Source organism: Microplitis mediator, chromosome 9 (genome assembly GCF_029852145.1).
Source record: "Microplitis mediator isolate UGA2020A chromosome 9, iyMicMedi2.1, whole genome shotgun sequence".
Lineage (NCBI taxonomy): Eukaryota > Metazoa > Arthropoda > Insecta > Hymenoptera > Braconidae > Microplitis > Microplitis mediator.
Window position 1 is genome coordinate 19,942,527 of NC_079977.1, and position 25,100 is coordinate 19,967,626.

Below are 25,100 nucleotides of genomic sequence, written 5' to 3' on the forward strand. Positions count from 1 at the left end.
GCCGTATGGTAAAGTATCGCACTGTAAAAACAGGACTAATAAATCAAAAAGCACACGGTACTTACCCTGGCAGATTCGAATTACGATAATTTATCGCAATTTGCCGCAATTTATAGAAAAAGATGATATTTTTACGGCAATCACCGTATAGTTTTTTTATTCTACAGATTTTGCAGGGTAATATTTTACTTTATGATAAAATACCGCAGGCTTTCCGCAATTTTACGGTAAATTACCGTTCCCTTACTGCAAATTTGCGGTACAAATACATTACTTTTGCTGTGAAGTACCGTAATTTTTGCCGTAAATCACAGAATTTTACCGTAAAATACCGCAATTCTTCCGAATATAGCTTAAATCACGGGAAATTACGGTGATTACCGTAATTCGGATCCACCAGGAAACTTTAGATTCCAATATATATTTTTTTAAACTCGAAGTAGCTGAAAAATTCCGATTACAAAATTCAAATCGGATTTAATCGAAAAGTCCTGAATGAATCCGATCGGAAGTTAATCAGTAATCGGAGAGTTAATCGGATAAAAAAATTTTATTTGCTGATTGTCTACTTTTAATATCGGCTTGTCAAAATAATAGTTAATAATTGATTTTGCAGTGTACATTACATGAGGATTGCTGCAGTATGTGGTGCGCTAACTCAGGTTTTTGGGGGCATTATTGCAGTGTTCCTGCGTGATAGAATGTTAACTTTGTAAAAATTAAAATGTATTTTCTGTATAAAATAAAATAAATGTATGTAGTTAAATAATGAGCTGTCATTACAAGTATTTTATTTTAATATTAATTCCACACTGAAAGCGTGAAGCGTTTGAAAGTTCAAATTTCTATATCTAGTAAATGTCAAGCTTTAGCAACTTTACCAATCCCAAACAAAGTCGCTGAGCTTCGAAATTTTACCATAGATCGGCCGATGGCTGGTTTGCAATGGTTGGCCAATAAATGGCTAACTATACTGGCCCGTATATGGTGAATCATTGGCAGCCGTCTTTTTGCTTCATATAAAAAACGGTGCACAATTAACCGCCGTTCGTTGGCCAACGGTTTGATCGAGTGCTCTTGATACCAAGCTTTGGCCGATGTTTGATTACTATGATTGGCCAATGCTTGCGACTGTCATGCTTGGCATACCGTTATCATCCGGAATTTAGCCGATCTTCGGCCGATGCTTGAAAATTGGCAGCCATTCACGGTCGAGTAATTTCTATCAGATGTTGATGTTTTGAGGTTCTAGGAAGCTATCGTGACTAATTTCACGATGATGTCCGAGTGTATGTATGTGTGTACGTACGTATGTATGTATGTATGTATGTATGTAAATATTCTGTAACTTTTGAACGGATAAACCGATTTTAATCGTTAAGGTGTCATTCGACGCGGCTTATTAATTCCTACAAACTGCTAACAATTGAGCTTGATCGGTAGGACTCGATTGGAGATATTCCAAAAATAAAATTTTTTCAAAAATGTTTTTTTTGGAAAACTTGTAATGTGCTTGATGGATTGATTCCAAAATCAACTGGGCTCTAAAGCTTTATAAGACGCGTCGAAATGTCACCTCAACTATCAAAATCGATTTATTCGTTCAAGAGAAACCGTTGTCGAAAGAATTAAAAAAAAAAATTTTTTTGGTTTTTTTGGAATTTCTCAAAATTGACTCAAAAAATCAATTTAAAAATTCGATCAGCTTTAGAACTTGATAAAACGCGTCGATTGCCACCTCAACCGTCTCAATCGGTTAATTCGTTAGAAAGATATCGTTGATGAAAGAAATAGTCAAAAACGTTTCTTTTCGAAAACAACAGCATACAAAAGTGTTTTCGAGCTCGAAGAGCATTTCATGTCATTCAAGATGCGCATACAAAAAAAATTATTGAAAAGTAATTTTATACGTATTCTATAAGACCATGGACTGATTTCTTAGCAAAACGATGAAAAGACATGAAAAATTTATGGATCCGAGACTATTGCTATAATTGACATTTTTTTTTTTTTTTTTTTTTTTTTTCATATTTTGGATATATTCTAAAATCTATTTTATATCCGATTTTGTAACTAAAAGATTAAGGTTTTAAATAAAGAAAGTACTATCTAATTTCATTGCGTACGAGTTAAAATATAATATAATGAAAAAAGGTCAAATGATATTTTGTAATAGGTCTGATAGTTTCGCCGGAAGAGTAAAAAAATCTCAAAATTTAATATGAATTCGACTTCAACCTCAAATAACTTTTGAACAAATAGATTCCTCAAAAAATGATAAGAATCTTTTTTTGTGGGGCATTTAATTCCCTACAAAAACATGCCTGCCAATTATTTCTATGACGCATCGTTAGCTACTTATAAAAATCAGAAGACGTAAAAAAAAATTTTTCCATGTTATTCTTATGGAAAATAGAAAAGTGCGATGAGGAACCTCATAATGTTAATATTAAGAGCTCTAATTTTCACAGGCGTCTTTTTTTATCTAAATGAAACTTTTGAACCTGTTTGCGAGAAAAAAAAAAATTTGTTATTTTTTGGATCACCCTAATTTATATATATATATATATATATATATATATATATTTCTTACTCGAAAACACAATTTAAAATTCTACAAAATTAAAAGGCTACTCTACGGAACGATAACCTAGATTCAATTACGGCAGATAAAAAATGGACAGTCATTACCAAATTTTTTATGCTTCTTTGACCAATAAAAATCACGATTGATTTCCAGTGTAGACAAAGCATTTGGCCTAAGGCATTTATATTCAATCAACAACCTTATATTTTTGGATTCACTTAGTTTCGTTGAACACAACGAATATTCAGTTATCGACATAACGTTTAGTAGAATAACAAGTGCAGTAATTACATAAAATGTACGCGATAAAAAAAAAATTATTACTTATTGTTGTCGTTGAACTTGTTACACTAAGTCTGACTGCTGCTAAAATAATGCCTTTATTGGAATTTGTCTTAGACTCGATTGTACTAGATAAATACATTAGTTTTTGTGACAGATATTTGAAATTTACTACATTTAGTGCCTATAAATGGCAGGTTATAAATCCGTGTTTATTTATTTGGTAAGATTGTTTTGAATATTTGTTGAAAATTAGAGAGAAGTCGGTATAGTTACTTCGATATTTTTTGGTCGTTTGCAATCACACATGTAACCAAAAAATATTTTTTGATCCGATGATGACGTCACTATTAGAACGATTAGGTATCTTTTTTACCAGCTGTATCTTATCTAATATTTTTAGCTGTCGGCTATAGGCGCTAAATGTCGTAGATTTCAAGTGTCTGTCACAAAAAAACTATTTTTGAGGGACGTTATACGAGATATATGTACGAGTGTTAGTGTGCGTGCACGCGTAACCGTGCGTGTGTGTGCTCGAGTGCACGTGTGTGCGCGTCTGTGCGAGTGCGTGTGTGTGTGTGTACGCGTGTGCGAGTATGTCCGCGAGTGCAGGTGTGTGTGAGTGTGTGTGTGTACGTAATTTATACCAAAAAAATCGGTAATAGCTATAGCTATTCGGTATACAGAATTAATCGGTAACGGCTACCGATTTATTCAGTAACAGCTACCGATTATTTTAGTAACAGCTGCTGATTTTTTTCGGTAGCAGCTACCGAAAAAAAATCGGTAACTGCCACCGAAATCATCGGTAGCCGCTACTGATTATTTTTTTCAGTGTGGTACTGTAAGGACACCTAGCAAGTCGTTAAATTTTTACAATGTTGTTAATAGAAATTGAACTATTTACATGCTATCGAAAAGTATATTTTACAATGCAAATGGGAAAAATTTAGATATTGACCACTTGTCCTCGCAATATCTCTTATTCGCTGTGAGTGTGACTGCAGCGCCAGACAAAATATGAACTACGGGCGGCTGTCAGAGTATGTTTTTATACGCATGTCAATAGCAAGAGACGTAAAAATAAATAAATAATATAAATAATAGTAAAAAAAAAAGTTATAAAAAATATTTGACAGTTTTATAATAATTTCAGTTTTGTGTTTTAGTTCAGGACTTAGCTCCTCTTCTGATTTTTTACCTCCATTAAAATGATCACTGCGAATAAAATCGTATGGCTTAGGAACCCACTGTGATCCATCAGCGTCAAAAAATCACGTGTTTACAAAATGTTAGAACAGAATGTAGAATCTTATTTTTTTTTAATTTAAAATTAAGCATTTATTATATATTAGATTTTTTCATCACAGAATCCCTACAAATTTATTAACTTTTACTAAACTTAAAAATTTTGAAAAGGTTTGCAATTCTTCGAATTATTGTTATTGATAAAATTAAGGTTATGGTACTACTTACTTCAGCCTTTTAATTGCAGCTATCCACTTATTCCGTTGGATTATTTTCCATTGAGCAGTCGGAAATTTACAAAATTTGCACTTACTTTTTCTGCTGGTATTCTTACAATTTACAACACAACAACTCTGGTGTCTCATTTTTTTTTAATTTATTAAAATTAAAACAAAATAAATACTTTCACGTGTGCTTGCTTACAATTTTTGTAATAATAGCCTCCCGTAACACCAAAAGTAACCACTGCGAGCGCTTCAGTCGATTTAATTTCTCCTACCATGGCTCCACTCAGAGCGAATAGCGAGGTTTGGGCGCAAACGCTGTTAAGCACAATAGTGGGAGTACCTCAATTCTAACAATTTTGTCCCCTACAACCCCGAGCTAATCTTATAATGAGGTCCTACTGTATATGTACTCGGACATCATCTTGAAATCAGTCAAAATTAATAGCTTCCTAGAACCTCAAAACGTCGAGATCTGTTAAAAACTCGGTTTTCGAAAACCGGACTAAAACCAACAACTTTCCTTTTTCGAAAATTTTCAATTTTCTTAGCGGGAAGTTAAAATTTTGTATACTTAAAACTTATTGATAAATTGTCATAAATATTGTTTATCTAAATTAGGAATTACAGTAGAAAATAAAAATTTTTAGAGGCTCTCAATACTAATAATAGCGCAGCATAATAATTTTTTAACAAAACTTCCTGTTTCAAGTTTCGTCGACAGCATAATAAAAATTCGTAGATTTCTAAAGGTAGCCTGGTAACTCGGACCGTTTTTCAAGCCTATTTTAGATTCCTTTTTCTTAAGAAAGAACAAGTAAAAAAATTATATTGTTAGAGAAAAATAAATTTGTGTTTTTTTTGTTATTTAAGGCATTGGTGTTTCCAAATGACGATATAAATCGTGAATACAATACACTAAATTTATATCCTCTATACACAGGCAAAATAATATCAGCAACTAACGATCCTGTATTTGAAGAACAGGCAGAAAATTTTCTCAGTAATCTGACAGTAATTCACTCAAAAACTCTTCTAGATTTAGTAAATGATCCTGAGGCAAAATCATCTTTCTTCTCACAATTTGCTTTCAATAACCATAATATTACTCTCATCAATATGTATTTGGATTATTTGAATTAAATTTAAAATTGAAAAAAAACAAAATTCATTAGATAAAAGAGACCTTTGTCAATTATTCCTTTTTAGTAGATTTCATAAAAATCTAACTATTGTATTTGTCCTCATGATGGAATTTTCGAAAAATTTTCCTACCTCTAAACTCAGCTCGACGAGCTGAGTCAGAAAATACATTCAGTTCAAAAGTTTATATATGTATTTATATATATATATATATATATATATACAATATAACGCGCCGTTCTCCAACGATGGACGATTACCTTGGATGAGTTCAAAGATGAGCCAATTCGGCCAATAAGTTTAGAAGTTGTGGTTAGTTGAAATTTTGTAAAATTTTCAAAAAAAATTTGTTTGCCGCTTTAACTGGATATAACTTCTAAACGGAAAGAGATAGCTTATATTCGTTTAATCTATGTGAAAAAAAGAAAAAAAAGAAAGGCCCTTCGGCAGCCGAAATCGAAGGTAGATTTTCCAACTAATGTATATAAAAAGTTTTTTACATACATATCTTGCGATTCACGTTAGTGTATAGTAGACTGTGCCAAATGAAATGTGAAATCGATATTTCTTTTTTTCGGTCCCATACGAAAATTAGGTTGTGTCACTAAAAAAAAAAATTGGTCTATCAGTTGATCCTGCGGGTCAGCCCCAAAACTTCCCGCTGTTTTCGAGCTCAAGAACCTCAAAAAACATTAATGTGAATACATTTTCTCGAAAATACGTTTGTATGCTGTTGTTTTCGAAAAAAAAACGATTCTCACCATTTTTTCTTCAACGATATCTCTCAAACGAATAAACCGATTGAGACGGTTGAGGTGGCAAGCGACGCGTTTTGTCAAGTTTTAAAGCTGGTCAAATTTTGGATTCGATTTATCGAGTAGTTTTTGAGATATTTCAGAAAAAATAAAAAAATTTTTTTTTTTTTAATTCGTTCGACAACGGTCGAACGTTCTTTCACCCTAATATGTATATATATTTTTTTTCTTACTCAAAAACACAATTTAAAACTCTACAAAACGATAGCCACGATTTAATTACGGCAGATAAAAACTAAGCAGTCATTACCAAATTTTTTATGGTTCTTTGACCAATAGCAATCACGATTGATTTCCAGTGTAGACAAAGCATTTGGCCTAGGGCATTTATATTCAATCAACAACATTATCTATTTGGATTCACTTAATTTCGTTGAACACAAAGAACATTCAGTTATCGACAAGTCGTTTAGTAAAATAACAAGTGCAGTAATTGTATAAAATGTACGCGATAGCAAATAAATTATTACTTGTTATTATCATTGAACTTGTCACAATAAGTCTTACTGCCAGTAAAATAATGCCTTTATTGGAAATTTCTGCTGGTGACATAGTTAATATAAATTATTTGAAAGAATCGTCAACTGAAACAACTGGGAATATATTTGATGGATATAGAGAAGGAGAATTTACCAAAACCGACTATTTTACTGGTGAACATTATACTACTATAAAAAAAAAATCATGTTTATCTTTTGAATCTATATCATCCTATTATCATCCAGAAGTCAGCATTGATGATACGGAACACGATCCTACAAAAATATTTAGCAGCGCGGATAGAGTTAAATATAATTACTTTGGCATTAGCCAAAATTATATTGATAATAGATATCTGTATGGTATTGTTAAAATATGTAAAGTCAAGAAAACGCAAAATCTAAACATTCGAGTGATTGACGGAAGTGATTTTCCAAATATTAATTATCGCAGAAATGACAAACTATTACTTGGTGAAACAGCAGTTTTACGATTAAAAGGAAATAATGGAACCCATTTCGTATCGTCCATCACTACCGGAGAGTGTCTGCTCCAAGTACGAAATTGCTTAAATTTCATTTTTAAATAGTAAATTTCGTGGGATACAATAATATGCGACGATTTCAGGCAGGGGTGCGGTTGAATGTTCGAACTGAAAGCGAGGTCCGACATCATCGTTGTCTCGAATCGTATTTTTATTCCGTGCCCCATACTATACAAGCTCAAAATTATTGAGTAAAAATTACCCATAAAGTTTGGTACTCTAAGGACACCTAGCCAGTCGCTAAATTTTTACAATGTTGTTAATAGAAATTGAACTTCATTTACATACCATCGAGAAGTATATTTTACAATGCAAATGGGAAAAATTTCGATATTGACCACTTGTCCTCACATTATCTCTTATAGTGAGTTTTGGACGCAAACGCTGTTAAGCACAATAGTGGGGGTACCTCAATTCTAAAAATTTTTTTCCCTACAGCCCCGAGCTAGTCTTATAACGAGGTCCTACTGTACATACACTCGGACATCATCTTGAAATTAGTAAGAATTGACAGCTTCCTAGAACCTCAAACCGTCGAGATTTGTTAAAAACTCGGTTTTTGAAAATCGGACGAAAACCAATAAATTTTCTTTGTAAAAATTTTTAATTTTCTTAGCGGAAAATTAAAATTTCGTATATTTAAAACTTACTGATGAATTGTGATGAATATTATCTGTCTAAATCAGGAATTATAGTGGAAAATTCAAAATTTTTAGAGGCTCACAATAATAATTATAGAGCAATACAATATTTTTTTTTTTAATTACTTCCTGTTTCAAGTTTCGACGACAGTATAATAAAATTTGTAGATTTCTTAAGGTAGTCTGGTATCTTGCGCCGTTTTTCATGCCTACACGGAAAGAAAATTATGGGAAGTTTTGCTATGCATTATGGGAATAGTTCCCATACATAATAGTATAGGAATTGTACCCATACTATTATAGGGATGGTTCATATAATATATGGGAATAGTTTCCATAATTATATGGGAATAGTTCCCATACCATTATGGGATCCATTCCCATAATATGATAGGAACTATTCCCATATCATTATGGGAACCATTCCCATAATGGTATGAGAATCATTCCCATACTATTATGGAAACTATTCCCATAATGGTATGGGAACTATTCCTATAATAGTATGGGAACCATTCCCATAATATCATAAAATTTTTTTTTGCAAAACAGTGTAAAAATTTCCTTCATGATATGGAAGATTCAAATGAAGCTTCTCCAACGCTAAATTTGTTAAAAAAAAAAAGTTTGTTGAAAATCTTAATGTTTTTGCCAATTACAAATTTTTTTTTCAACGGTTGAATTTTTGTTTTTATATTCAGTAATATTGATGTGTATTGTAGAAGTGATTATCACACTTTTCTTTAAAATAATTTTTTCATGATAGTAAGGGAACCATTCCCACAATATTATAGGAATGGTTCCTATAGTTATATGGGAACTATTCCCATAATATTATGGCAATCGTTCCCATAAAGGTATAGAACCTACTCTCATAGCATTATGGGAACCATTTCTATAATATTATGCCAATAGTTCCCATACTATTATAGCAACCATTCCTATTAGGTTATAGGAATGGTTCCTATAATTTATGGGAATAGATCCTATAATTTATAGGAACTATTCCTAAAATTATGGGAAACATTCCTATAATTATAGGAACTGCTCCCATAATTTATGGTCGTAATTCCTATGATGGTATAGGAAAAAATTGCACAAAATTATAAAAAACGGTTTCCGTAACTTTCTTTCCGTGTATTTTAGGGTCCTTTTTTTTTGAGAAAGAACAAATGAAAACTTTTGAATTGTCAATATTATTGTATTTATAAAGAACAAGAATCTGAACTGTCAGTGCAGAACAGATATAAATACTTTCACAAACAAACTCTATATTTATACAATTTTAATTTCAGGTTTATGTTAACGAAGCAGAAAAGTGTACTTTAACAGATGGATGCGAAAAGGAGAAACGTTTCAACGATTTTTTCGAATGGCCTTTGTATAGAAGCCGCGTTATAATTGCCAGTAATAAACGCGATCTTGAAAATCAAGTTAATGAAGATTTGAATAATTCTAGGAAATCACTTTTCGATTTAAGTAATGATCCAATGGCTTACCCCAGTATTCTCAATCTTCTGATGCGAAACGCTGTTATTCGTATTAAATTACATTCACTACCTGAATTACCGAAATCACGAATCAGATCAGTACAGAATCCAATTACTCATAAAACTCCATTGAAATCTTTAAAACCCGGTGATATTATTAATGCTTCCAATTTAAAAGCTATAAATTCATCTATTACGGTCGATAATATCTTAGTCGACGTATACGATGGAAAAATAGACAGATCGATGACGTTCAAATATACTGATTGTTTTGAGTACGACGTCAATGAAATACCTATACTGAATTATGTCTCTTATAAAACGTACCCTAATTATTTGGCTGATTATTATTATAAATTTGACCTATTTGACGAAATGGTTAAACGCAAATACTACGGAATTGATCGCAAATATTTAAATAATAAATACAAATGTATGAAGATTACTATTTGCTCTGAATTTGAAAGAAAAAAATTAATTATTCCGTCTGTTCGTGTCATTAGTTTGGGCAAACAGAACATCAGGAATTCAAGTATTTTCATTGGTGAAAATGTCGTCCTGCGCTATAAGATAAATAATGAAACGCACTACGTTGCTCGTACAGAAGAAGGCAATTGCTTGTTCCAGGTAATTTTCAAAAATTATTATTTTGCAAAATTATATTGTTAGAGAAAAATAAATTTGTGTTTTTTTTGTTATTTAAGGCATTGGTGTTTCCAAATGACGATATAAATCGTGAATACAATACACTAAATTTATATCCTCTATACACAGGCAAAATAATATCAGCAACTAACGATCCTGTCTTTGAAAAATGGGCAGAAAATTTTGTCAGTTATCTGACAGTAATTCACTCAAAAACTCTCATGGGTGTCATAAATGATCCTGAAACGAAAGCAATTTTTTTCTCTCAATTTGCATTTAATAACCATAATAAGACTCTCATAAATATCTATTTGGATGATTTGCATTAAATTTAAAATTAAACAATAAAAAATTCATTAGATAATATAACCTATGTCCATTATTCATTTTTAATATTCACAATCTGCATAATATACCTTCTAAATAAAATACATCATATAGTGGAGAGGGTGAGGGGAGGGAAAAACGGGGTACCTCTAAAATTTTATGAAAAATTTTTGTTTTAATTGTTTCTTGAACATTCCGACATCTCTTTACTAAGAGAAAAAACTGTATATTTTCAAGTAAAATTTCTTGATTTAAGTATTGGTTTACTTGAATACTGCCAAGAAAATATATACTTAATTTCAGTAAAAATGTATTGTCTGTAGAAATTTATGAGTAGACCCGACTCGAAATTTGAATCGTCAGTCGGACATAATGAACGTTGGAATCGTTAGTCGGACGTAATGAACGTTGGAATCATTAGTCGGACGTTATGAACGTTTGAATCGTCAGTCGGACGTAATGAACGTTGGAATCGTCAGTCGGATGTAATGAAACGTTGGAATTGTTAGTCGGACGTAATGAACGTTGGAATTGTTAGTCGGACGTAATGAACGTTGGAATCGTCAGTCGGACGTAATAAACGTTGGAATCATTAGTCGGACGTAATGAACGTTGGAATCGTTAGCCGGACGTAATGAACGTTGGAATCGTTAGTCGGACGTTATGAACGTTGGAATCGTCAGTCGGACGTAATGAACGTTGGAATCGTCAGTCGGATGTAATGAAACGTTGGAATTGTTAGTCGGACGTAATGAACGTTGGAATTGTTAGTCGGACGTAATGAACGTTGGAATCGTCAGTCGGACGTAATAAACGTTGGAATCGTTAGTCGGACGTAATGAACGTTGGAATTGTTAGTCGGACGTAATGAACGTTGGAATCGTCAGTCGGACGTAATAAACGTTGGAATCATTAGTCGGACGTAATGAACGTTGGAATCGTTAGCCGGACGTAATGAACGTTGGAATCGTTAGTCGGACGTTATGAACGTTGGAATCGTCAGTCGGACGTAATGAACGTTGGAATCGTCAGTCGGATGTAATGAAACGTTGGAATTGTTAGTCGGACGTAATGAACGTTGGAATTGTTAGTCGGACGTAATGAACGTTGGAATTGTTAGTCGGACGTAATGAACGTTGGAATCGTCAGTCGGACGTAATAAACGTTGGAATCGTTAGTCGGACGTAATGAACGTTGGAATTGTTAGTCGGACGTAATGAACGTTGGAATCGTTAGTCGGACGTAATGAACGTTGGAATCGTTAGTCGGACGTAATGAACGTTGGAATCGTCAGTCGGACGTAATGAACGTTGTAATCGTCATCTAGATATTCAATGTTAAAAAAGATAGTCAAAATCAATTTCCTTCGGCTTTCCCGTGGGGGGTTTTAGTGAGTTGAACAATAAATATACTCCCGATTTTACAGTATCCGGTTTACAGACTTAAGTTTTAGCATAAATATCCCCAGCAATCTTACATATCCCCCACCATCGGAATTTTTTTCGAAAACTAACTCCGAGGGGGGTTCCAGATTAAACGGAGTCAACGATTAAAATACTCTCATTTTTTAATTATTTGGCTTATAAACTTGAAATTTGGCATGAATATTCCCAACAATCTTACGAATTTCTTACCATCGGTAAATTTTTCGAAAATTGATTCAAATAATGAAAAAAAAGAAGAGTATTTTAATGGTTTACTTCACTGAAACCGCCCTCGGAGTTAGTTTTCGAAAAAAATACCGCAGGAGGGGAATCTGTAAGATTGATGGGAATGTTTGTGCCAAAGTTCAAATTTGTAAGTCAGATATATTTCCTTATCATTCAACCCACTAAAATTCTCCACGGAAAAGCCGAAGAAAATTAATTTTGTCTATCTTTTTTAACATTGAATACCTAGATGACGATTCAAATGTCGACTCGGGGATCGAAGCAATTGTTATAAAAATAAGAAATACTATACTTCGATGTAGTTAATTTTTTCTTGTTTCTCGTATTATGAGTCAAGTAAATATGTTTACTTTAATTTAATTCTCTTTCTCTGAGTGTTGCCAATATTATTGAGCATTACAAATAATTTTTTTTTTCATTATTTTCAAAAAAAAATTTTTTTTTTTAATCAATAATTTTTTAATTAATAATTTTTATTTTTAATAATTTTATATAATTATACACCATTATATGGAGCAATTTTTTAACTATATGTATGTTTTTTTTTTTTTTTTTACTTGAAAACACAATTTAAAACTCTATAAAATGATCAAGCTACTCTACAAAACGATAACCAAGATTCAATTACTGCAGATAAAAAATGGACAGTCGTTACGAAATTTTTTATGCTTCTTTGACCAATAGAAATCATGATTGATTGTCAGTATCGACAAAGTATTTGGCTTAGGGCATTTATATTCAATCAACAACATTACATTTTTGGATTCACTTAGTTTCGTTGAACAAAAAGAATGTTCAGTTATCGACAAAGCGTTTAATGAAACGACAAGTGCAATAATTGTATAAAATGTACGCGATAAAAAATAAATTATTCCTTATTATTATCATTGAACTTGTCACAATAAGTCTTACTGCTACTAAAGTAATGCCTTTATTAGAATTTTCTGCTGGTGACATAATTAATATAAATTATTTGAAAGAATCGTCAACTGAAACGATTGGGAATATATTTGATGGTTATAAAGAAGAAGAATTTATCAAAACTGACTATTTTACTGGTGAACTTTATACGGATATAATAAAAAAATCATGTATATCTCTTGAATCTATATCATCCTATTTTCATCCAGAAGTCAGCATTGATGATACGGTACACAATCCTACAAAAATATTTAACGATACACTCAAATATAATTACTTTGGCATTAGCCAAAATTATATTGATAATAAATATCTGTATGGTATTGTTAAAATATGTAAAGTCGAGCAAACTCAAAATGTAAACATTCGAATGATTAACAGAAGTGATTTTCCAACTATTAATAAAGGCATAAATCAAAATTTATTACTTGGTGAAATAGCAGTTTTACGATTAAAAGGAAATAATGAAACCCATTTCGTATCGTCCATTGCGCTCGGAGAGTGCCTGCTCCAAGTAAGAAGTTGCTTAAATTTTATTTTTAAATGGTATATTTCGTGGGATGAAATAAAATGAGACGATTTAAGATGAGGGTGCAGTTGAATGTTCGAGCTAAAGGCGGATCCGACATCATCGTTGTCTCAAATCGTATATTATTCCATGCCACGTACTATACACACGGAAAAAAAAATATTGCGCTCACCAATGGAGAGCGACAGTTGTATCGTGATTAGTACAAAATTGTTACTTGATTTTCACGATATATATTTCGATACGAATGAAACACTGGATACTTATTATAATGATCCTACGGATTGTGAATATACTTAAATGTATAGTGATCGTCAGTTATAACGTATCCATACACTCTAAAACCAAGTGTGTAGTCGAAATTAACACACTTGCCGAATAACATTGGAACGCCATAAGCAATCTATAGATTTTTAACACACCGTGAAACATGTTTTAAATGACTACAAAAAACTATAGTTTTGTTTATGGCTTTAAACATAGAACACATTTAATATGTATTAATATAATACACTTATAACACCTTTGGTTTTAGAGTGTATCCTACCAAAACGGATCGTGATTATCGCGATCTACTTCTCAAGCGCCACCACTCATAACCAAATTTTTCATTTATAAGATTATTATAAACTCGGCGCGATACCGAATTGGTCTGGGTTCGATTCCCAGTTCGGGCTATCTATATTTTTCTCAATTTATCTATAAATTGTCTTATTGAGACGGTTATTTGCATGCTTGCATGTTTAGGTTTCCACTATATTTAAATGGCCATTTTCATATAGTGGAAACCTAAACATGCAAACCTCTCAATAAGACAATTTATAGATAAATTGAGAAAAATATAGATAGCCCGAACTGGTAATCGAACCCAGACCAATTCGGTATCGCGCCGAGTGCTCTACCAGTTGAGCTATCCGGCACTATACTATATTCCGTTCAATTTGATCTATAACTTATTGAGCCACACCGTCCATCGTACGGTAATACACCATTTAAATATAGTGGAAACCTCAACATGCAAACCTCTCAATAAGACAATTTATAGATAAATTGAGAAAAATATAGATAGCCCGAACTGGGAATCGAACAACAAAACAGATCGTTACTATAGCAAAACGATCTTATGATTTCGCGATCCGCCTGGATCGCGATAATCACGATCCGATAGACCAAGACTTTCCGTATATAAAGTTTAACCAACCGAGGAGAGTGAATATCAGAATACCGTTGAGTGGTGAGCGCAATATTTTTTTCTTCGAGCAAGCAGAAAATTTTTGAGTAAAAATCACCCATGAAGTTTCGTACTGCACGGAAAAAAAAATATTGCTCCTCGAACGATCTAAAGTATAGTAACTCGTAGATCGTTACCACAACAATACGTATGCTTATAGTAACAATACCGTATCGTTCCAGTAACTATCTATTAGATAGCTGTGAGCCCTATACGACTTTCCGTAGTCGTCACCTCACACGGCACCGTCTAACCTAACTAAACATCCATTTTCGCGCCAACTTTTGAATATTGTATAATTGTTGCTAGCAGACGTTTAATAAAAAAAATAGTGTTAAAAATAATTGTGATGTTGAATTATGGACCCACGGGTAATTAATAAATTAACGACCTCGTAAAATAGACATGGAAAACGGTGCGCACACAACTCAGTCATGTACCGCATAGTAATCAGTATAGTGCTGCAACACAACCGAACATTTTCTACCCGGCCCGTTCTGATTCGGGTGCAAAATAGTAACTAGTCGGGTTCCAATCTTTCCGTATGAAATAGAATCCACACGTAATGGTGTGGATTAGGATTTTCTACCTTCCCCTGTAGCGTGTAAACTATTTTCTATCCGATCTACGCCTAACAATTTAAATTGTTTCTTGTTTGCAGTAAAAATTACAAATGCGCGAATTTGAATTCTCATGATAGATAAGTGCGATTTCTTATCGCTAAGAGGACAAGAATGTGAACTTTCAGTGTATCACAATTATAAATACTTTCGCAAACGAACTCTACATTTATACAACCTTAATTTCAGGTTTATGTTAACGAAGCAGGAAAGTGTAATTTAACAGATGAAATCCAGAAGAAACATAATTCCGACGATTTTTTCGAATCCTCATTGCATAGAAGCCCCGTAATAGCAGCCAGTAATAAGCGCAATCTTGAAAATATAATCAATGAAGATTTAAATAATTCTGGGAAATCACTTTTCGATTTAAGTAATAATCCAATGGCTTACCTCAGTATTCTCAATCTTCTGATGCAAAACGCTGTTATTCGAATTAAATTACATTCACTACCTAAATTACCAGAATCGCTAATCAGATCAGTCGAGAATCCAATTACTTATAAAACTCTATTGAAACGTTTAAAACCTGGTGATATTATCAATGCTTCCAATTTAAAAGCTATAAATTCATCTATTACGGTCGATAATATCTTAGTCGACGTATATGATGAAACAGTTAACCGATCGATGACGTTCAAATATACTGATTGTTTCGGGTACGACGTCAATGATAAACCAATACTGAATTATGTCACTTATAAAACATACCCTAATTATTTGGCTGAATCTTATTATAAATTTGACTTATTTGACGAAATGGTTAAACGCAAACACTATGGAATTGATCGCAAATATTTAAATAATAATTACAAATGTATGAAGATTACTGTTTGTTCTGAATTTGTAAGGCAAAAATTAATTATTCCATCTGTTCGTGTCATCAATTTGGGCCAACAGAACATTAGGCATTCAAGTATTTTTTATGGTGAAAATATCGTCTTACGTTATAGGATAGATGAAGAAACGCACTATGTTGCTCGTACGGAAAGAGGCAATTGTTTGTTCCAGGTGATTTGAAAAAATGATTATTTTGCAAAATTATATTTTTATTCAAAAATAATTTTTTTTTTGTTATTTAAGGCATTGGTGTTTCCAAATGATGGTATAAACCGTGAATATAATACACTAAATTTATCTCCTTTATACACCGGCAAAATAATATCAGCAACTGACGATCCTGTCTTTGAAAAACGGGCAGAAAGTTTTGTCAGAAATCTGACAGGAATTTACTCAAAAACTCTCATGGGTGTCATAAATAATCCTGAAACGAAAGCATCTTTTTTCTCACACTTAGTTTTTAATAACCATAATTTTACTCTCATAAATATTTATCTAGACTATTTGTATTGAATTTATCAATTGTTTATATGATTAAGTTATTTTATCATATTTCTCTTATACTTACATCACTTATTTTTTTAGATATTAAGAGTAATTTATCAAGTTTTATATTCAATATAAAAAATTTGATAAGGTCCCTGACGGACCCAAATTACAGTAATTTACGGTAAACCCACCGTAAATTACGGTAATCCACCGTAAAATACCAATTTACCGTAAATTACGGTGGATTTACCGTAATTTACGGTAAATCTACTCGAATTTTACGGTATTCTACGGTAGATTTACGGTAAAATTACGGTAAATCAGGTTTGCTAGGGGTACACTGAACGAAAGGTTATCTTTGTTCAAAGAGAATTTTCTTGAGTCGAAAAAAATATTTAGGAAAACGGAATATATCTTGATTGAAGTAAATTTTTTTTTAGTTTTGTTTATTTTGTTTTAAATTTAAAACGTTATTTTTTCGACCCGAATGGGTCAAAGTTTTAAGTTAAAAATATATCATTTTAGTTAAATAAAAAAGTTATTAAAGAAAGTAAATTGTTTTTTGAATCAATATTTTGAATTTCTTCATTTATAAAAAAAATGTTTCATTCTATGAAATTTAGCATCTCTACGTAAGTTGTCAGATTTCTTAAACCAAGTAGTGGCTAATGCTTGAAACAAAAATAAAAAAAAAAAATGTGTGTGTCAGCTCCGACGCACGATTGGAGTTTACTCCTTCAGATCGACTGTCTAAATAGGCACAGAATTAAAGGCTTACTAGTCTAAGAAAAAGATCAATACCATATCAAATGGTAAATAAACGAATCAATGAAGATATCTAAATAATGTGTTTTTATTCTATTTTAGTCTAGTCGAAAAGTTGAGTTCCTGCAAAAAATAGTTACAGGTCTCCTAAAAATATAGTTGATGGCTTAAACGATCCAGAATGGCGTCTAGAAAAAGACGTTTTGTAGAGACTGAAGGCATCTAAAGTGAGTGCAGTAGCCCAAGGTAGCTAGTTCTTATTTTCTTTGACCATCAGTGTCGTCAAATGAATCAGGGGTTTCATGATATAGTGTCTTTTATTTGTGTAACTTTTGAACCGAAAATGATCACTTAATTCTGTAAAAAGTATCTCAAAATTCGTACGATTAGCTTCAATTTTCATAATATTACTTGTTTTTTTAAAGATATCATCTAACAATTTGATGATCTCGAAAATTTCACAAAAACAACTAAAAAAGCTTATTTTTGCAGCTTATCCCTCTAATAACTTTAGAATGATATGGCATAACTCAATTCCTTGAAATTCATGTTGTAGCTTTGAATAAGTATCTTATTTAACATAATAATCATACACGGAAAGAAAATTATGGGAAGTTTTCCTATGCATTATGGGAATGGTTCCCATAATGGTATGGGAATCATTCCCATACTATTATAGGAATGGTTCCCATATTGGTATAGGAACTATTCCTATAATATTATGGGAACTATTTCCATAATGTTATGGGAACCATCCCTATAATATCATAAAATTTTTTTTTTGCATAATAGTGTAGAAATTTCCCAAAATTTGAATTTTCTTGAATGTTTTGTGCTGACAAAAAATTCTTGTTAAAAATTTTAATGTTTTTTTGCCAAATACGATTTTTTTTTCAATGTTTGAATTTTTGTTTTTATGTTTAATAATATTTCTGTGTATTGTAGAAGTGATTACCACACTTCTTTAAATTAATTTTTTCATGATAATATGGGAACCATTCCCATAATGGTATACGAACCATTCCAATCGCATTATGGGAATCATTCCCATAATATTATGGGAATAGTTCCCATACTATTATAGGAACCATTCCCATAATATTATGGGAATGGTTCCTATAATTTATGGGAATGGTTCCTATAAATTATAGGAACCATTCCCATAAATTATAGGAATGATTCCCATAATATTATAGAAAATATTCCCATAATATTATAGAAAGTATTCCTATCAATTATAGGAACCATTCCTATAGTGTTATGGGTATCATTCCCACAATCATAGAAACTATTCCTATAATTATAGGAACCGCTCCCATAATTTATGGTCGTAATTCCTATGATGGTATAGGAAAAAATTTTACAAAATTATGGGAACCACTGCCATAATTTTCTTTCCGTGTAGTCCATTACTTCATTTTTTATGAAGTTTAACAAATTTTTGTATCTAAACAAGAAATCTACCTTACCATTCCAGGTAAGTTGGATGGCTCTTTTGTTTTCTTACTCAAGAACGCATTAACTCAAAATCTTACAAAATCATAACTCTACGGAATTTAAAAAAAACTTTACAATGTGGCAACCGAGATTAAATTTTGGCAGACAAGAAAAGAATCAATACCAAATTTTTTTATGCTTTTTTGACCAGTAGAAATGACGAATAATTGCCAGCGTAGATAAAGCATTTGGCCTGAGGCATTTAAATCCAATCTACAAGCTTATTTTTTAGATCACACTTAGTTTCAGTAAGCATCAAAAATAGCCAGTCATCCATAATACGTTCAACCAAATAACAAGTGCAATAATTGTATAAAATGTACGCAATAATAAATAAGTTGTTAATTACTATCGTCAATGTACTTAACGTAATAGTTATTAATGCTGAAAACGTGTTATTATTAGAATCGTCTGTTGGTGCCATCGTTAATATAAATGATTTTGGAGAGTTATCAACTGAAACCGTTGGGAATATATTTGATAGTTATAAAGCAGCAGTGTTTACTAAAACTTACCATGTCACTGATGATCATAATACTAGTATCAAAAAAAAGAAATGTTTATCTCTTAACTCATTATTATATTATTCTTTTCCGGAAATCATCATTGATGATACAGAATACGATCCTACAAAAATATTGAGCAGCATAACTATTGACAGATTAAAATATAATTACTTTGGCATGAGCCAAAATTATACTGATAATGAATATTCGTATAGTATTGTTAAGCTATGTAAAGTCGAGAGAACTCAAAACGTAAACATTCGAATGATTAACGGAAGTGATTTTCCAACTCTTGAAAATCGCATGAATTATAAACTATTACTGGGTGAAACAGCAGCTTTACGATTAAAAGGAAACGATGGAACACATATAGTATCGTCCATTACTACCGGAGACTGTATAATTCAGGTAAGAAATTTCTTTTTTATAGTGGAAATAAAATTCCATTTTTATATAGTGGAAACCTAAACATGCAAACATGCAAATAACCTTCTCAATAAGACAATTTATAGATAAATTGAGAAAAATATAGATAGCCCGAACTGGGAATCGAACCCAGACCAATTCGGTAACGCGCCGAGTGCTCTACCAGTTGAGCTATTCGGCCCTATACTATATTCCGTTCAATTTGATCTATAACTTATTGAGCCACACCGTCCTTCTTACGGTAATACACCATTTTTATATAGTGGAAACCTAAACATGCAAACATGCAAATAACCTTCTCAATAAGACAATTTATAGATAAATTGAGAAAAATATAGATAGCCCGAACTGGGAATCGAACCCAGACCAATTCGGTAACGCGCCGAGTGCTCTACCAGTTGAGCTTAAATTTCTTTTTAAAATAGTATGTTTCGTGGGACACAATAAGATGAGACTGTTTCAGGTGGTCCCCTGCGTTTTGTTCTCTGGACATAATATCCCCGCTATAAATTATCCCCCGACGAAATATCCCATGAACAATGTATTTCTGTGACGAAAGATAAAAAAAAATAGTTTTATTCTTAGATTCGGTCGACTGCATTTTGGGTCTTAGACGGAAAATTGTAGGGATGGCCTGTCGGGTCAACCGTTTTCTTATTGCCTACTACAGCATGCCCGTAAAAAATGAATCATATATGGCCTTATATGATTCATATATGACCATGCATAACACAGGTCTACAAAAAAAAAATTTTTGTTTGGTGCCGCTAATTCTAGGTTATATTTTGGTTAGTTAGCCCACAAGATGTCGTGCGAAGCTGTCAAAATTATGAAGCTACGTTCAGGTTTGTATCGATCGATATAATAACCTAAAAAACGTATTTTACCATAATTAATGTCATTATAATCAATAAATTTTTTTTTAAATTAATAATATTGATATGCCGTCGATATGCCACCATTTAAATATAGTGGAAACCTAAACATGCAAACCTTCTCAATAAGACAATTTATAGATAAATTGAGAAAAATATAGATAGCCCGAACTGGGAATCGAACCCAGACCAATTCGGTATCGCGCCGAGTGCTCTACCAGTTGAGCTATCCGGCACTATAATGAGAACGTTTTCATCAAGATTTAAAGGTGATGGAAGATAGATACCAAGGTCGCTGGGATGAGCATATGATGGCAGATTACTGTTGGAGTATTACACGGGAATGTCCTGAAGACATCCATCGGAGAAAATCTAAAAAGAGAAGCTTCTAACCTGTGAAATAAAAAGTGTAATTAAATGTATTTAACTGTTTTGAATTAAATTTTCTTTTGTTTTTTAATAAATTAAAATCTCGAAAACTATACGTAGCATTAAAAAAGGAAGTATCACGTTTTTATCAGGGTACCGAATGTACTTGAAATCAGTTTTACTTTTAGCAGCACCAAAATCATTGTAGACCTGTGTAACTGTATTAAAAAGTTGGTATGCCCATGTCAGGCCATATGTGCTCCATATATGAACTATATGCGGCCATACATGGCCATATATGTCTCACGTTTCACGGTTGTAAATAAGGGATTTCCAATGAATTAAGAACATTATTAGAGAAAAGTAATTTGCTTGTTACCGATTAGATTTATAGATTTCCTCATGATGTTATGCATTATTCTTCTCATGATTTTGTGCGCGATTTTCTCGTAATTTTACGCACATATTTGTGCACGATTTTCTCAACACAAAAAATCCTTCATTTATCTATGATTTCAGGCTCAATTACTGCAAAGTGTGAACGTTTTGTTATGTCATGAAGGTATTCCTCATAAAACTGACGCCCAAGGGGGTTTGTGGGGGTATCAAACAATAATATGCTCCAATTTTTCAAATATATGTGTTACAGAGTTGAAATTCGGCGTGGACGTTTATTATGTCATGTCGGTATCCCCCACTAAATAGCTGTAATAAAATCGGCTCCGAAGCGGGCATGCGGAGACATCAAACGTTAACATACTCCCGTCTTTTTAATATATGTGTCACCGAGTTATAATGTATATATGTACGATAGACGGTGTGGCTTAATAAGTTATAGGTTCGATTCCCAGTTCGGGCTATCTATATTTTTCTCAATTTATCTATAAGTTGTCTTATTGAGACGGTTATTTGCATGCTTGCATGTTTAGGTTTCCACTATATTTAAATAGTGTACCTTCCTTCGTAGTGTGTATTAGACTATTTTACATTAGGTCTACACCTGAAAGTTTCAATTTTTGCCTTTGTTTGCGGGAAAAATGGCGCATGCGCTAATTTTAATCTCTTGGATTCTCATGTTAGTCATGATAAATAAGTGCGACTTTCTTACGGCTGAATAAGGCAAGAATGTAAACTTTCAGAGCCGGTATTGTGGAAAAATAATTGTTTCTTGCTCCCCAAGCCGAAAGTACGGTCTTCCTGGTCGCATTACACGCCAGAAAGAGCCTCTTTTGTGGCCGGCTCGCAATGCAGGAAGCTGTCACTAGAGTGCGCTTATTTAGTATGACTCGGTTATGTAGCAAATATACAAAGATTTTTCAATAACAAATAAATTATTTAAGAATTACAAAAGTCAAAATTAAAATAAATGCACATACAGATTTTTTAATTCTTTACATGTGTATCTTTTTATTCTTTATTCTTAGGACATTTTATTTTATATTTTCCAATTATTGAAATGAAAAAATATCTGACAAATACACGGCAGCGCATGTGTCAAAATAGTCACGGATGCACCTGTCTATTTATTTAACATATCATAACCATAAATTTTAATGAAATTTGAAAAGTCTTTTGGCTAAAAATTTGTTATCAGTAAAGAAAGTAGCGCATAAAGTAAGAAAATAAATAAGAAAATATACGAGAGACGATAATATATTCTTACTATGGTGTATTATTGTAGTTAATGTTTGAGCTAATAAAGAAGTCTATGGTATATTACTAAATAGAGAAATAAAATACCTAGTTTCAACTAAAATTGAATCTATAATTTTCTTTTTCAATTATTTAATGTTTTTGATGCCCGCCCCGACCAGCAAAAACTTCGGCTTCGCCTCAGTTTTGCAAAAGTCGGGCGGGCCCGCCCCCCTTCACCGCTCGGCTTCGCCTCGCAATGTCAATTAATTCAAAGTACTTTCGGCTGGGGAACAAGAAAAATAGTATACGACCCCCGGTCAAAAAGCTGAATGCCCTGACGTATGTGATATCAAAGCCTCGGCTTCGCCTCGGCTTTCATATCACATCCGACAGGAAATTCAACTTTCTGGCCTAGTGTCGTAATATACTATTGATACTTCTGCCAATGAACTCAACATCCATAACATTTTATTTTTCAGGTTTATGTTAACAAAGCAGAGAAGTGTAATTTAACAGATGACAGCCAACAGAAAGAGAGTTTCGACGGTTTTTTCGAATCTTCTTTACATAGAAGCCGCGTTATAATTGCCAGTAATAAGCGCGATCTCGAAAATATGATCAATGATGACTTGCTTAATTCTGGAAGATCACTTGTCAATATAAGTAATGATCCAATAGCTTACCCCAGTATTTTCAATCATCTGATGCGAAACGCTGTTGTTCGTATTAAATTACATTCACTACCTGAATTACCAGAATCACTAATCAGATCAGTAAAGAATCCAATTACTCATAAAACTTTGGTGGAATATCTAAAACCAGGTGATATTATCAATGATTTCGATTTAAAAGCTATTAATTCATCTATTACTGTTGATAATATGCTAGTTGACGTATACGATGAAACAGTTAACAGATCGACGACGTTCAAATATACTGATTGTTTTAAGTACGACGTCAATGCCATACCAGTACTGAATTATGTCACTTATAAAACATACCCTCATTATTTGGCTGAATCTTATTATAAATTTGACTTATTTGACGAAATGGTTAAACGCAAACACTATGGAATTGATCGCAAATATTTAAATAATAATTACAAGTGTATGAAGATTACCGTTTGCTCTGAATTTGAAAGACGAAAATTAATTATTCCGTCTATTCGTGTCATTAATTTGGATAAACAGACCGTTAGTGATTCAAATATTTTTTACAATGAAAATGTCGTCCTGCGCTATAAGATAAATAATGAAACGCACTACGTTGCTCGTACAGAAAAAGGCAATTGCTTGTTCCAGGTAATTTAAAAAAATGATCATTTTGCAAAACTATATTGTTATTGTAAAATAATTTTTTTCTTTGTTATTTAAGGCATTGGTGTTTCCAAATGACGATATAAATCGTGAATACAATCCACTAAATTTATATCCTCTATACACAGGCAAAATAATATCAGCAACTAACGATCCTGTATTTGAAGAACAGGCAGAAAATTTTCTCAGTAATCTGACAGTAGTTCACTCGAAAACTCTTATAGATTTAATAAATGATCCTGAGGCTAAATCATCTTTTTTCTCACAATTTGCTTATAATAACCGTAATGTTACTCTCATAAATATCTATTTAGATGATTTGTATTGACTTTAAAATTTAATAATTAAAAATTCGTTAGATATAATAAAGACCAACGTCAATTATTCATTCTTTATATATTTACAATCTGCATAATATAGCTCCCAAATAAAAAACATCATATAGTGGAGAGAGGTTGGGACAGAGGCAAATAAGGTACCTCTAAAATTTTATGAAAGAAATTTGTTTTAATTGTTTCTTAAACATTTCGAAATCACTTCACTGAGAGAAAAAAGTATATATTTTCAAGTAAAATTACTTAATTTAAGTATTAGTTTACTTAAATGGTGCCAAGAAAATATATTCTTAATTATAGTAAAAATGTATTGTTTTTAGAAATTTATGAGTATATTGAAGCGATTGTTATAAAAATAAAAAATATTATACTTCGATGTAGTAAATTTTTTCCATGTTATTCTTATGGAAAATAGAAAAGTGCGATGAAGAACCTCTTAATGTTCATATTAAGAGCTCTAATTTTCACAGGCGTCTTTATTTATCTAATTGAAACTTTTAAACCTGTTTCCGAGAAAAAGAGAAATTTGTTATTTTTTGGATCACCCTAATATGTACATATATCTTTTTTTTCTTACTCGAAAACTCAATTTAAAAACCGACAAAATGATAAGGCTACTCTACGAAACGATAACCTAGATTCAATTACGG

General features: G+C 32.2%; 3 protein-coding genes across 5 annotated transcripts; all 3 read left to right on the forward strand.

Moving 5' to 3' along the window:
• Positions 1-3,925: 3,925 nt before the first annotated feature.
• LOC130674308 (uncharacterized) lies at positions 3,926-10,441 on the forward strand. Of its 3 annotated transcripts, none has more exons than XR_008991020.1 (4): positions 3,926-7,335; positions 9,260-9,887; positions 9,958-10,081; positions 10,159-10,441. XR_008991020.1 is itself a non-coding variant. In XM_057479604.1 (4 exons), the coding sequence occupies exons 1-4, from the start codon at positions 6,742-6,744 to the stop codon at positions 10,426-10,428; spliced, it is 1,614 nt and encodes a 537-aa protein (XP_057335587.1). In that variant the 5' UTR covers positions 3,929-6,741; the 3' UTR covers positions 10,429-10,441. The 3 variants fall into 3 exon arrangements, 2 of the variants coding, with proteins under 2 accessions (XP_057335587.1, XP_057335586.1); XM_057479604.1 differs by having other exon boundaries at positions 3,929-6,952; positions 7,025-7,335; positions 9,260-10,081; XM_057479603.1 differs by having other exon boundaries at positions 3,929-7,335; positions 9,260-10,081.
• Positions 10,442-12,921: 2,480 nt separating this feature from the next.
• LOC130674704 (uncharacterized) lies at positions 12,922-17,128 on the forward strand. The gene is made up of 3 exons (XM_057480115.1): positions 12,922-13,531; positions 15,587-16,408; positions 16,481-17,128. The coding sequence occupies exons 1-3, from the start codon at positions 12,944-12,946 to the stop codon at positions 16,748-16,750; spliced, it is 1,680 nt and encodes a 559-aa protein (XP_057336098.1). The 5' UTR covers positions 12,922-12,943; the 3' UTR covers positions 16,751-17,128.
• Positions 17,129-19,688: 2,560 nt separating this feature from the next.
• Positions 19,689-24,513, forward strand: LOC130674759 (uncharacterized). The gene is made up of 3 exons (XM_057480180.1): positions 19,689-19,902; positions 23,279-24,100; positions 24,174-24,513. Exons 1-3 carry the CDS (start codon positions 19,759-19,761, stop codon positions 24,441-24,443), a joined length of 1,236 nt encoding a protein of 411 aa, XP_057336163.1. The 5' UTR covers positions 19,689-19,758; the 3' UTR covers positions 24,444-24,513.
• Positions 24,514-25,100: the final 587 nt, after the last annotated feature.

Excerpts from the sequence above, each read along its gene's own strand:
- LOC130674308 (XM_057479603.1), top strand. The coding sequence starts at position 6,742 with ATGTACGCGATAGCAAATAAATTATTACTTGTTATTATCATTGAACTT. Across the intron at positions 7,336-9,259 it reads CCGGAGAGTGTCTGCTCCAA|GTTTATGTTAACGAAGCAGA; the intron begins GTACGAAATTGC and ends TTTTAATTTCAG. Across the intron at positions 10,082-10,158 it reads AAGGCAATTGCTTGTTCCAG|GCATTGGTGTTTCCAAATGA; the intron begins GTAATTTTCAAA and ends TTGTTATTTAAG.
- LOC130674704 (XM_057480115.1), top strand. The coding sequence starts at position 12,944 with ATGTACGCGATAAAAAATAAATTATTCCTTATTATTATCATTGAACTT. Across the intron at positions 13,532-15,586 it reads TCGGAGAGTGCCTGCTCCAA|GTTTATGTTAACGAAGCAGG; the intron begins GTAAGAAGTTGC and ends CCTTAATTTCAG. Across the intron at positions 16,409-16,480 it reads GAGGCAATTGTTTGTTCCAG|GCATTGGTGTTTCCAAATGA; the intron begins GTGATTTGAAAA and ends TTGTTATTTAAG.
- LOC130674759 (XM_057480180.1), top strand. The coding sequence starts at position 19,759 with ATGATTAACGGAAGTGATTTTCCAACTCTTGAAAATCGCATGAATTAT. Across the intron at positions 19,903-23,278 it reads CCGGAGACTGTATAATTCAG|GTTTATGTTAACAAAGCAGA; the intron begins GTAAGAAATTTC and ends TTTATTTTTCAG. Across the intron at positions 24,101-24,173 it reads AAGGCAATTGCTTGTTCCAG|GCATTGGTGTTTCCAAATGA; the intron begins GTAATTTAAAAA and ends TTGTTATTTAAG.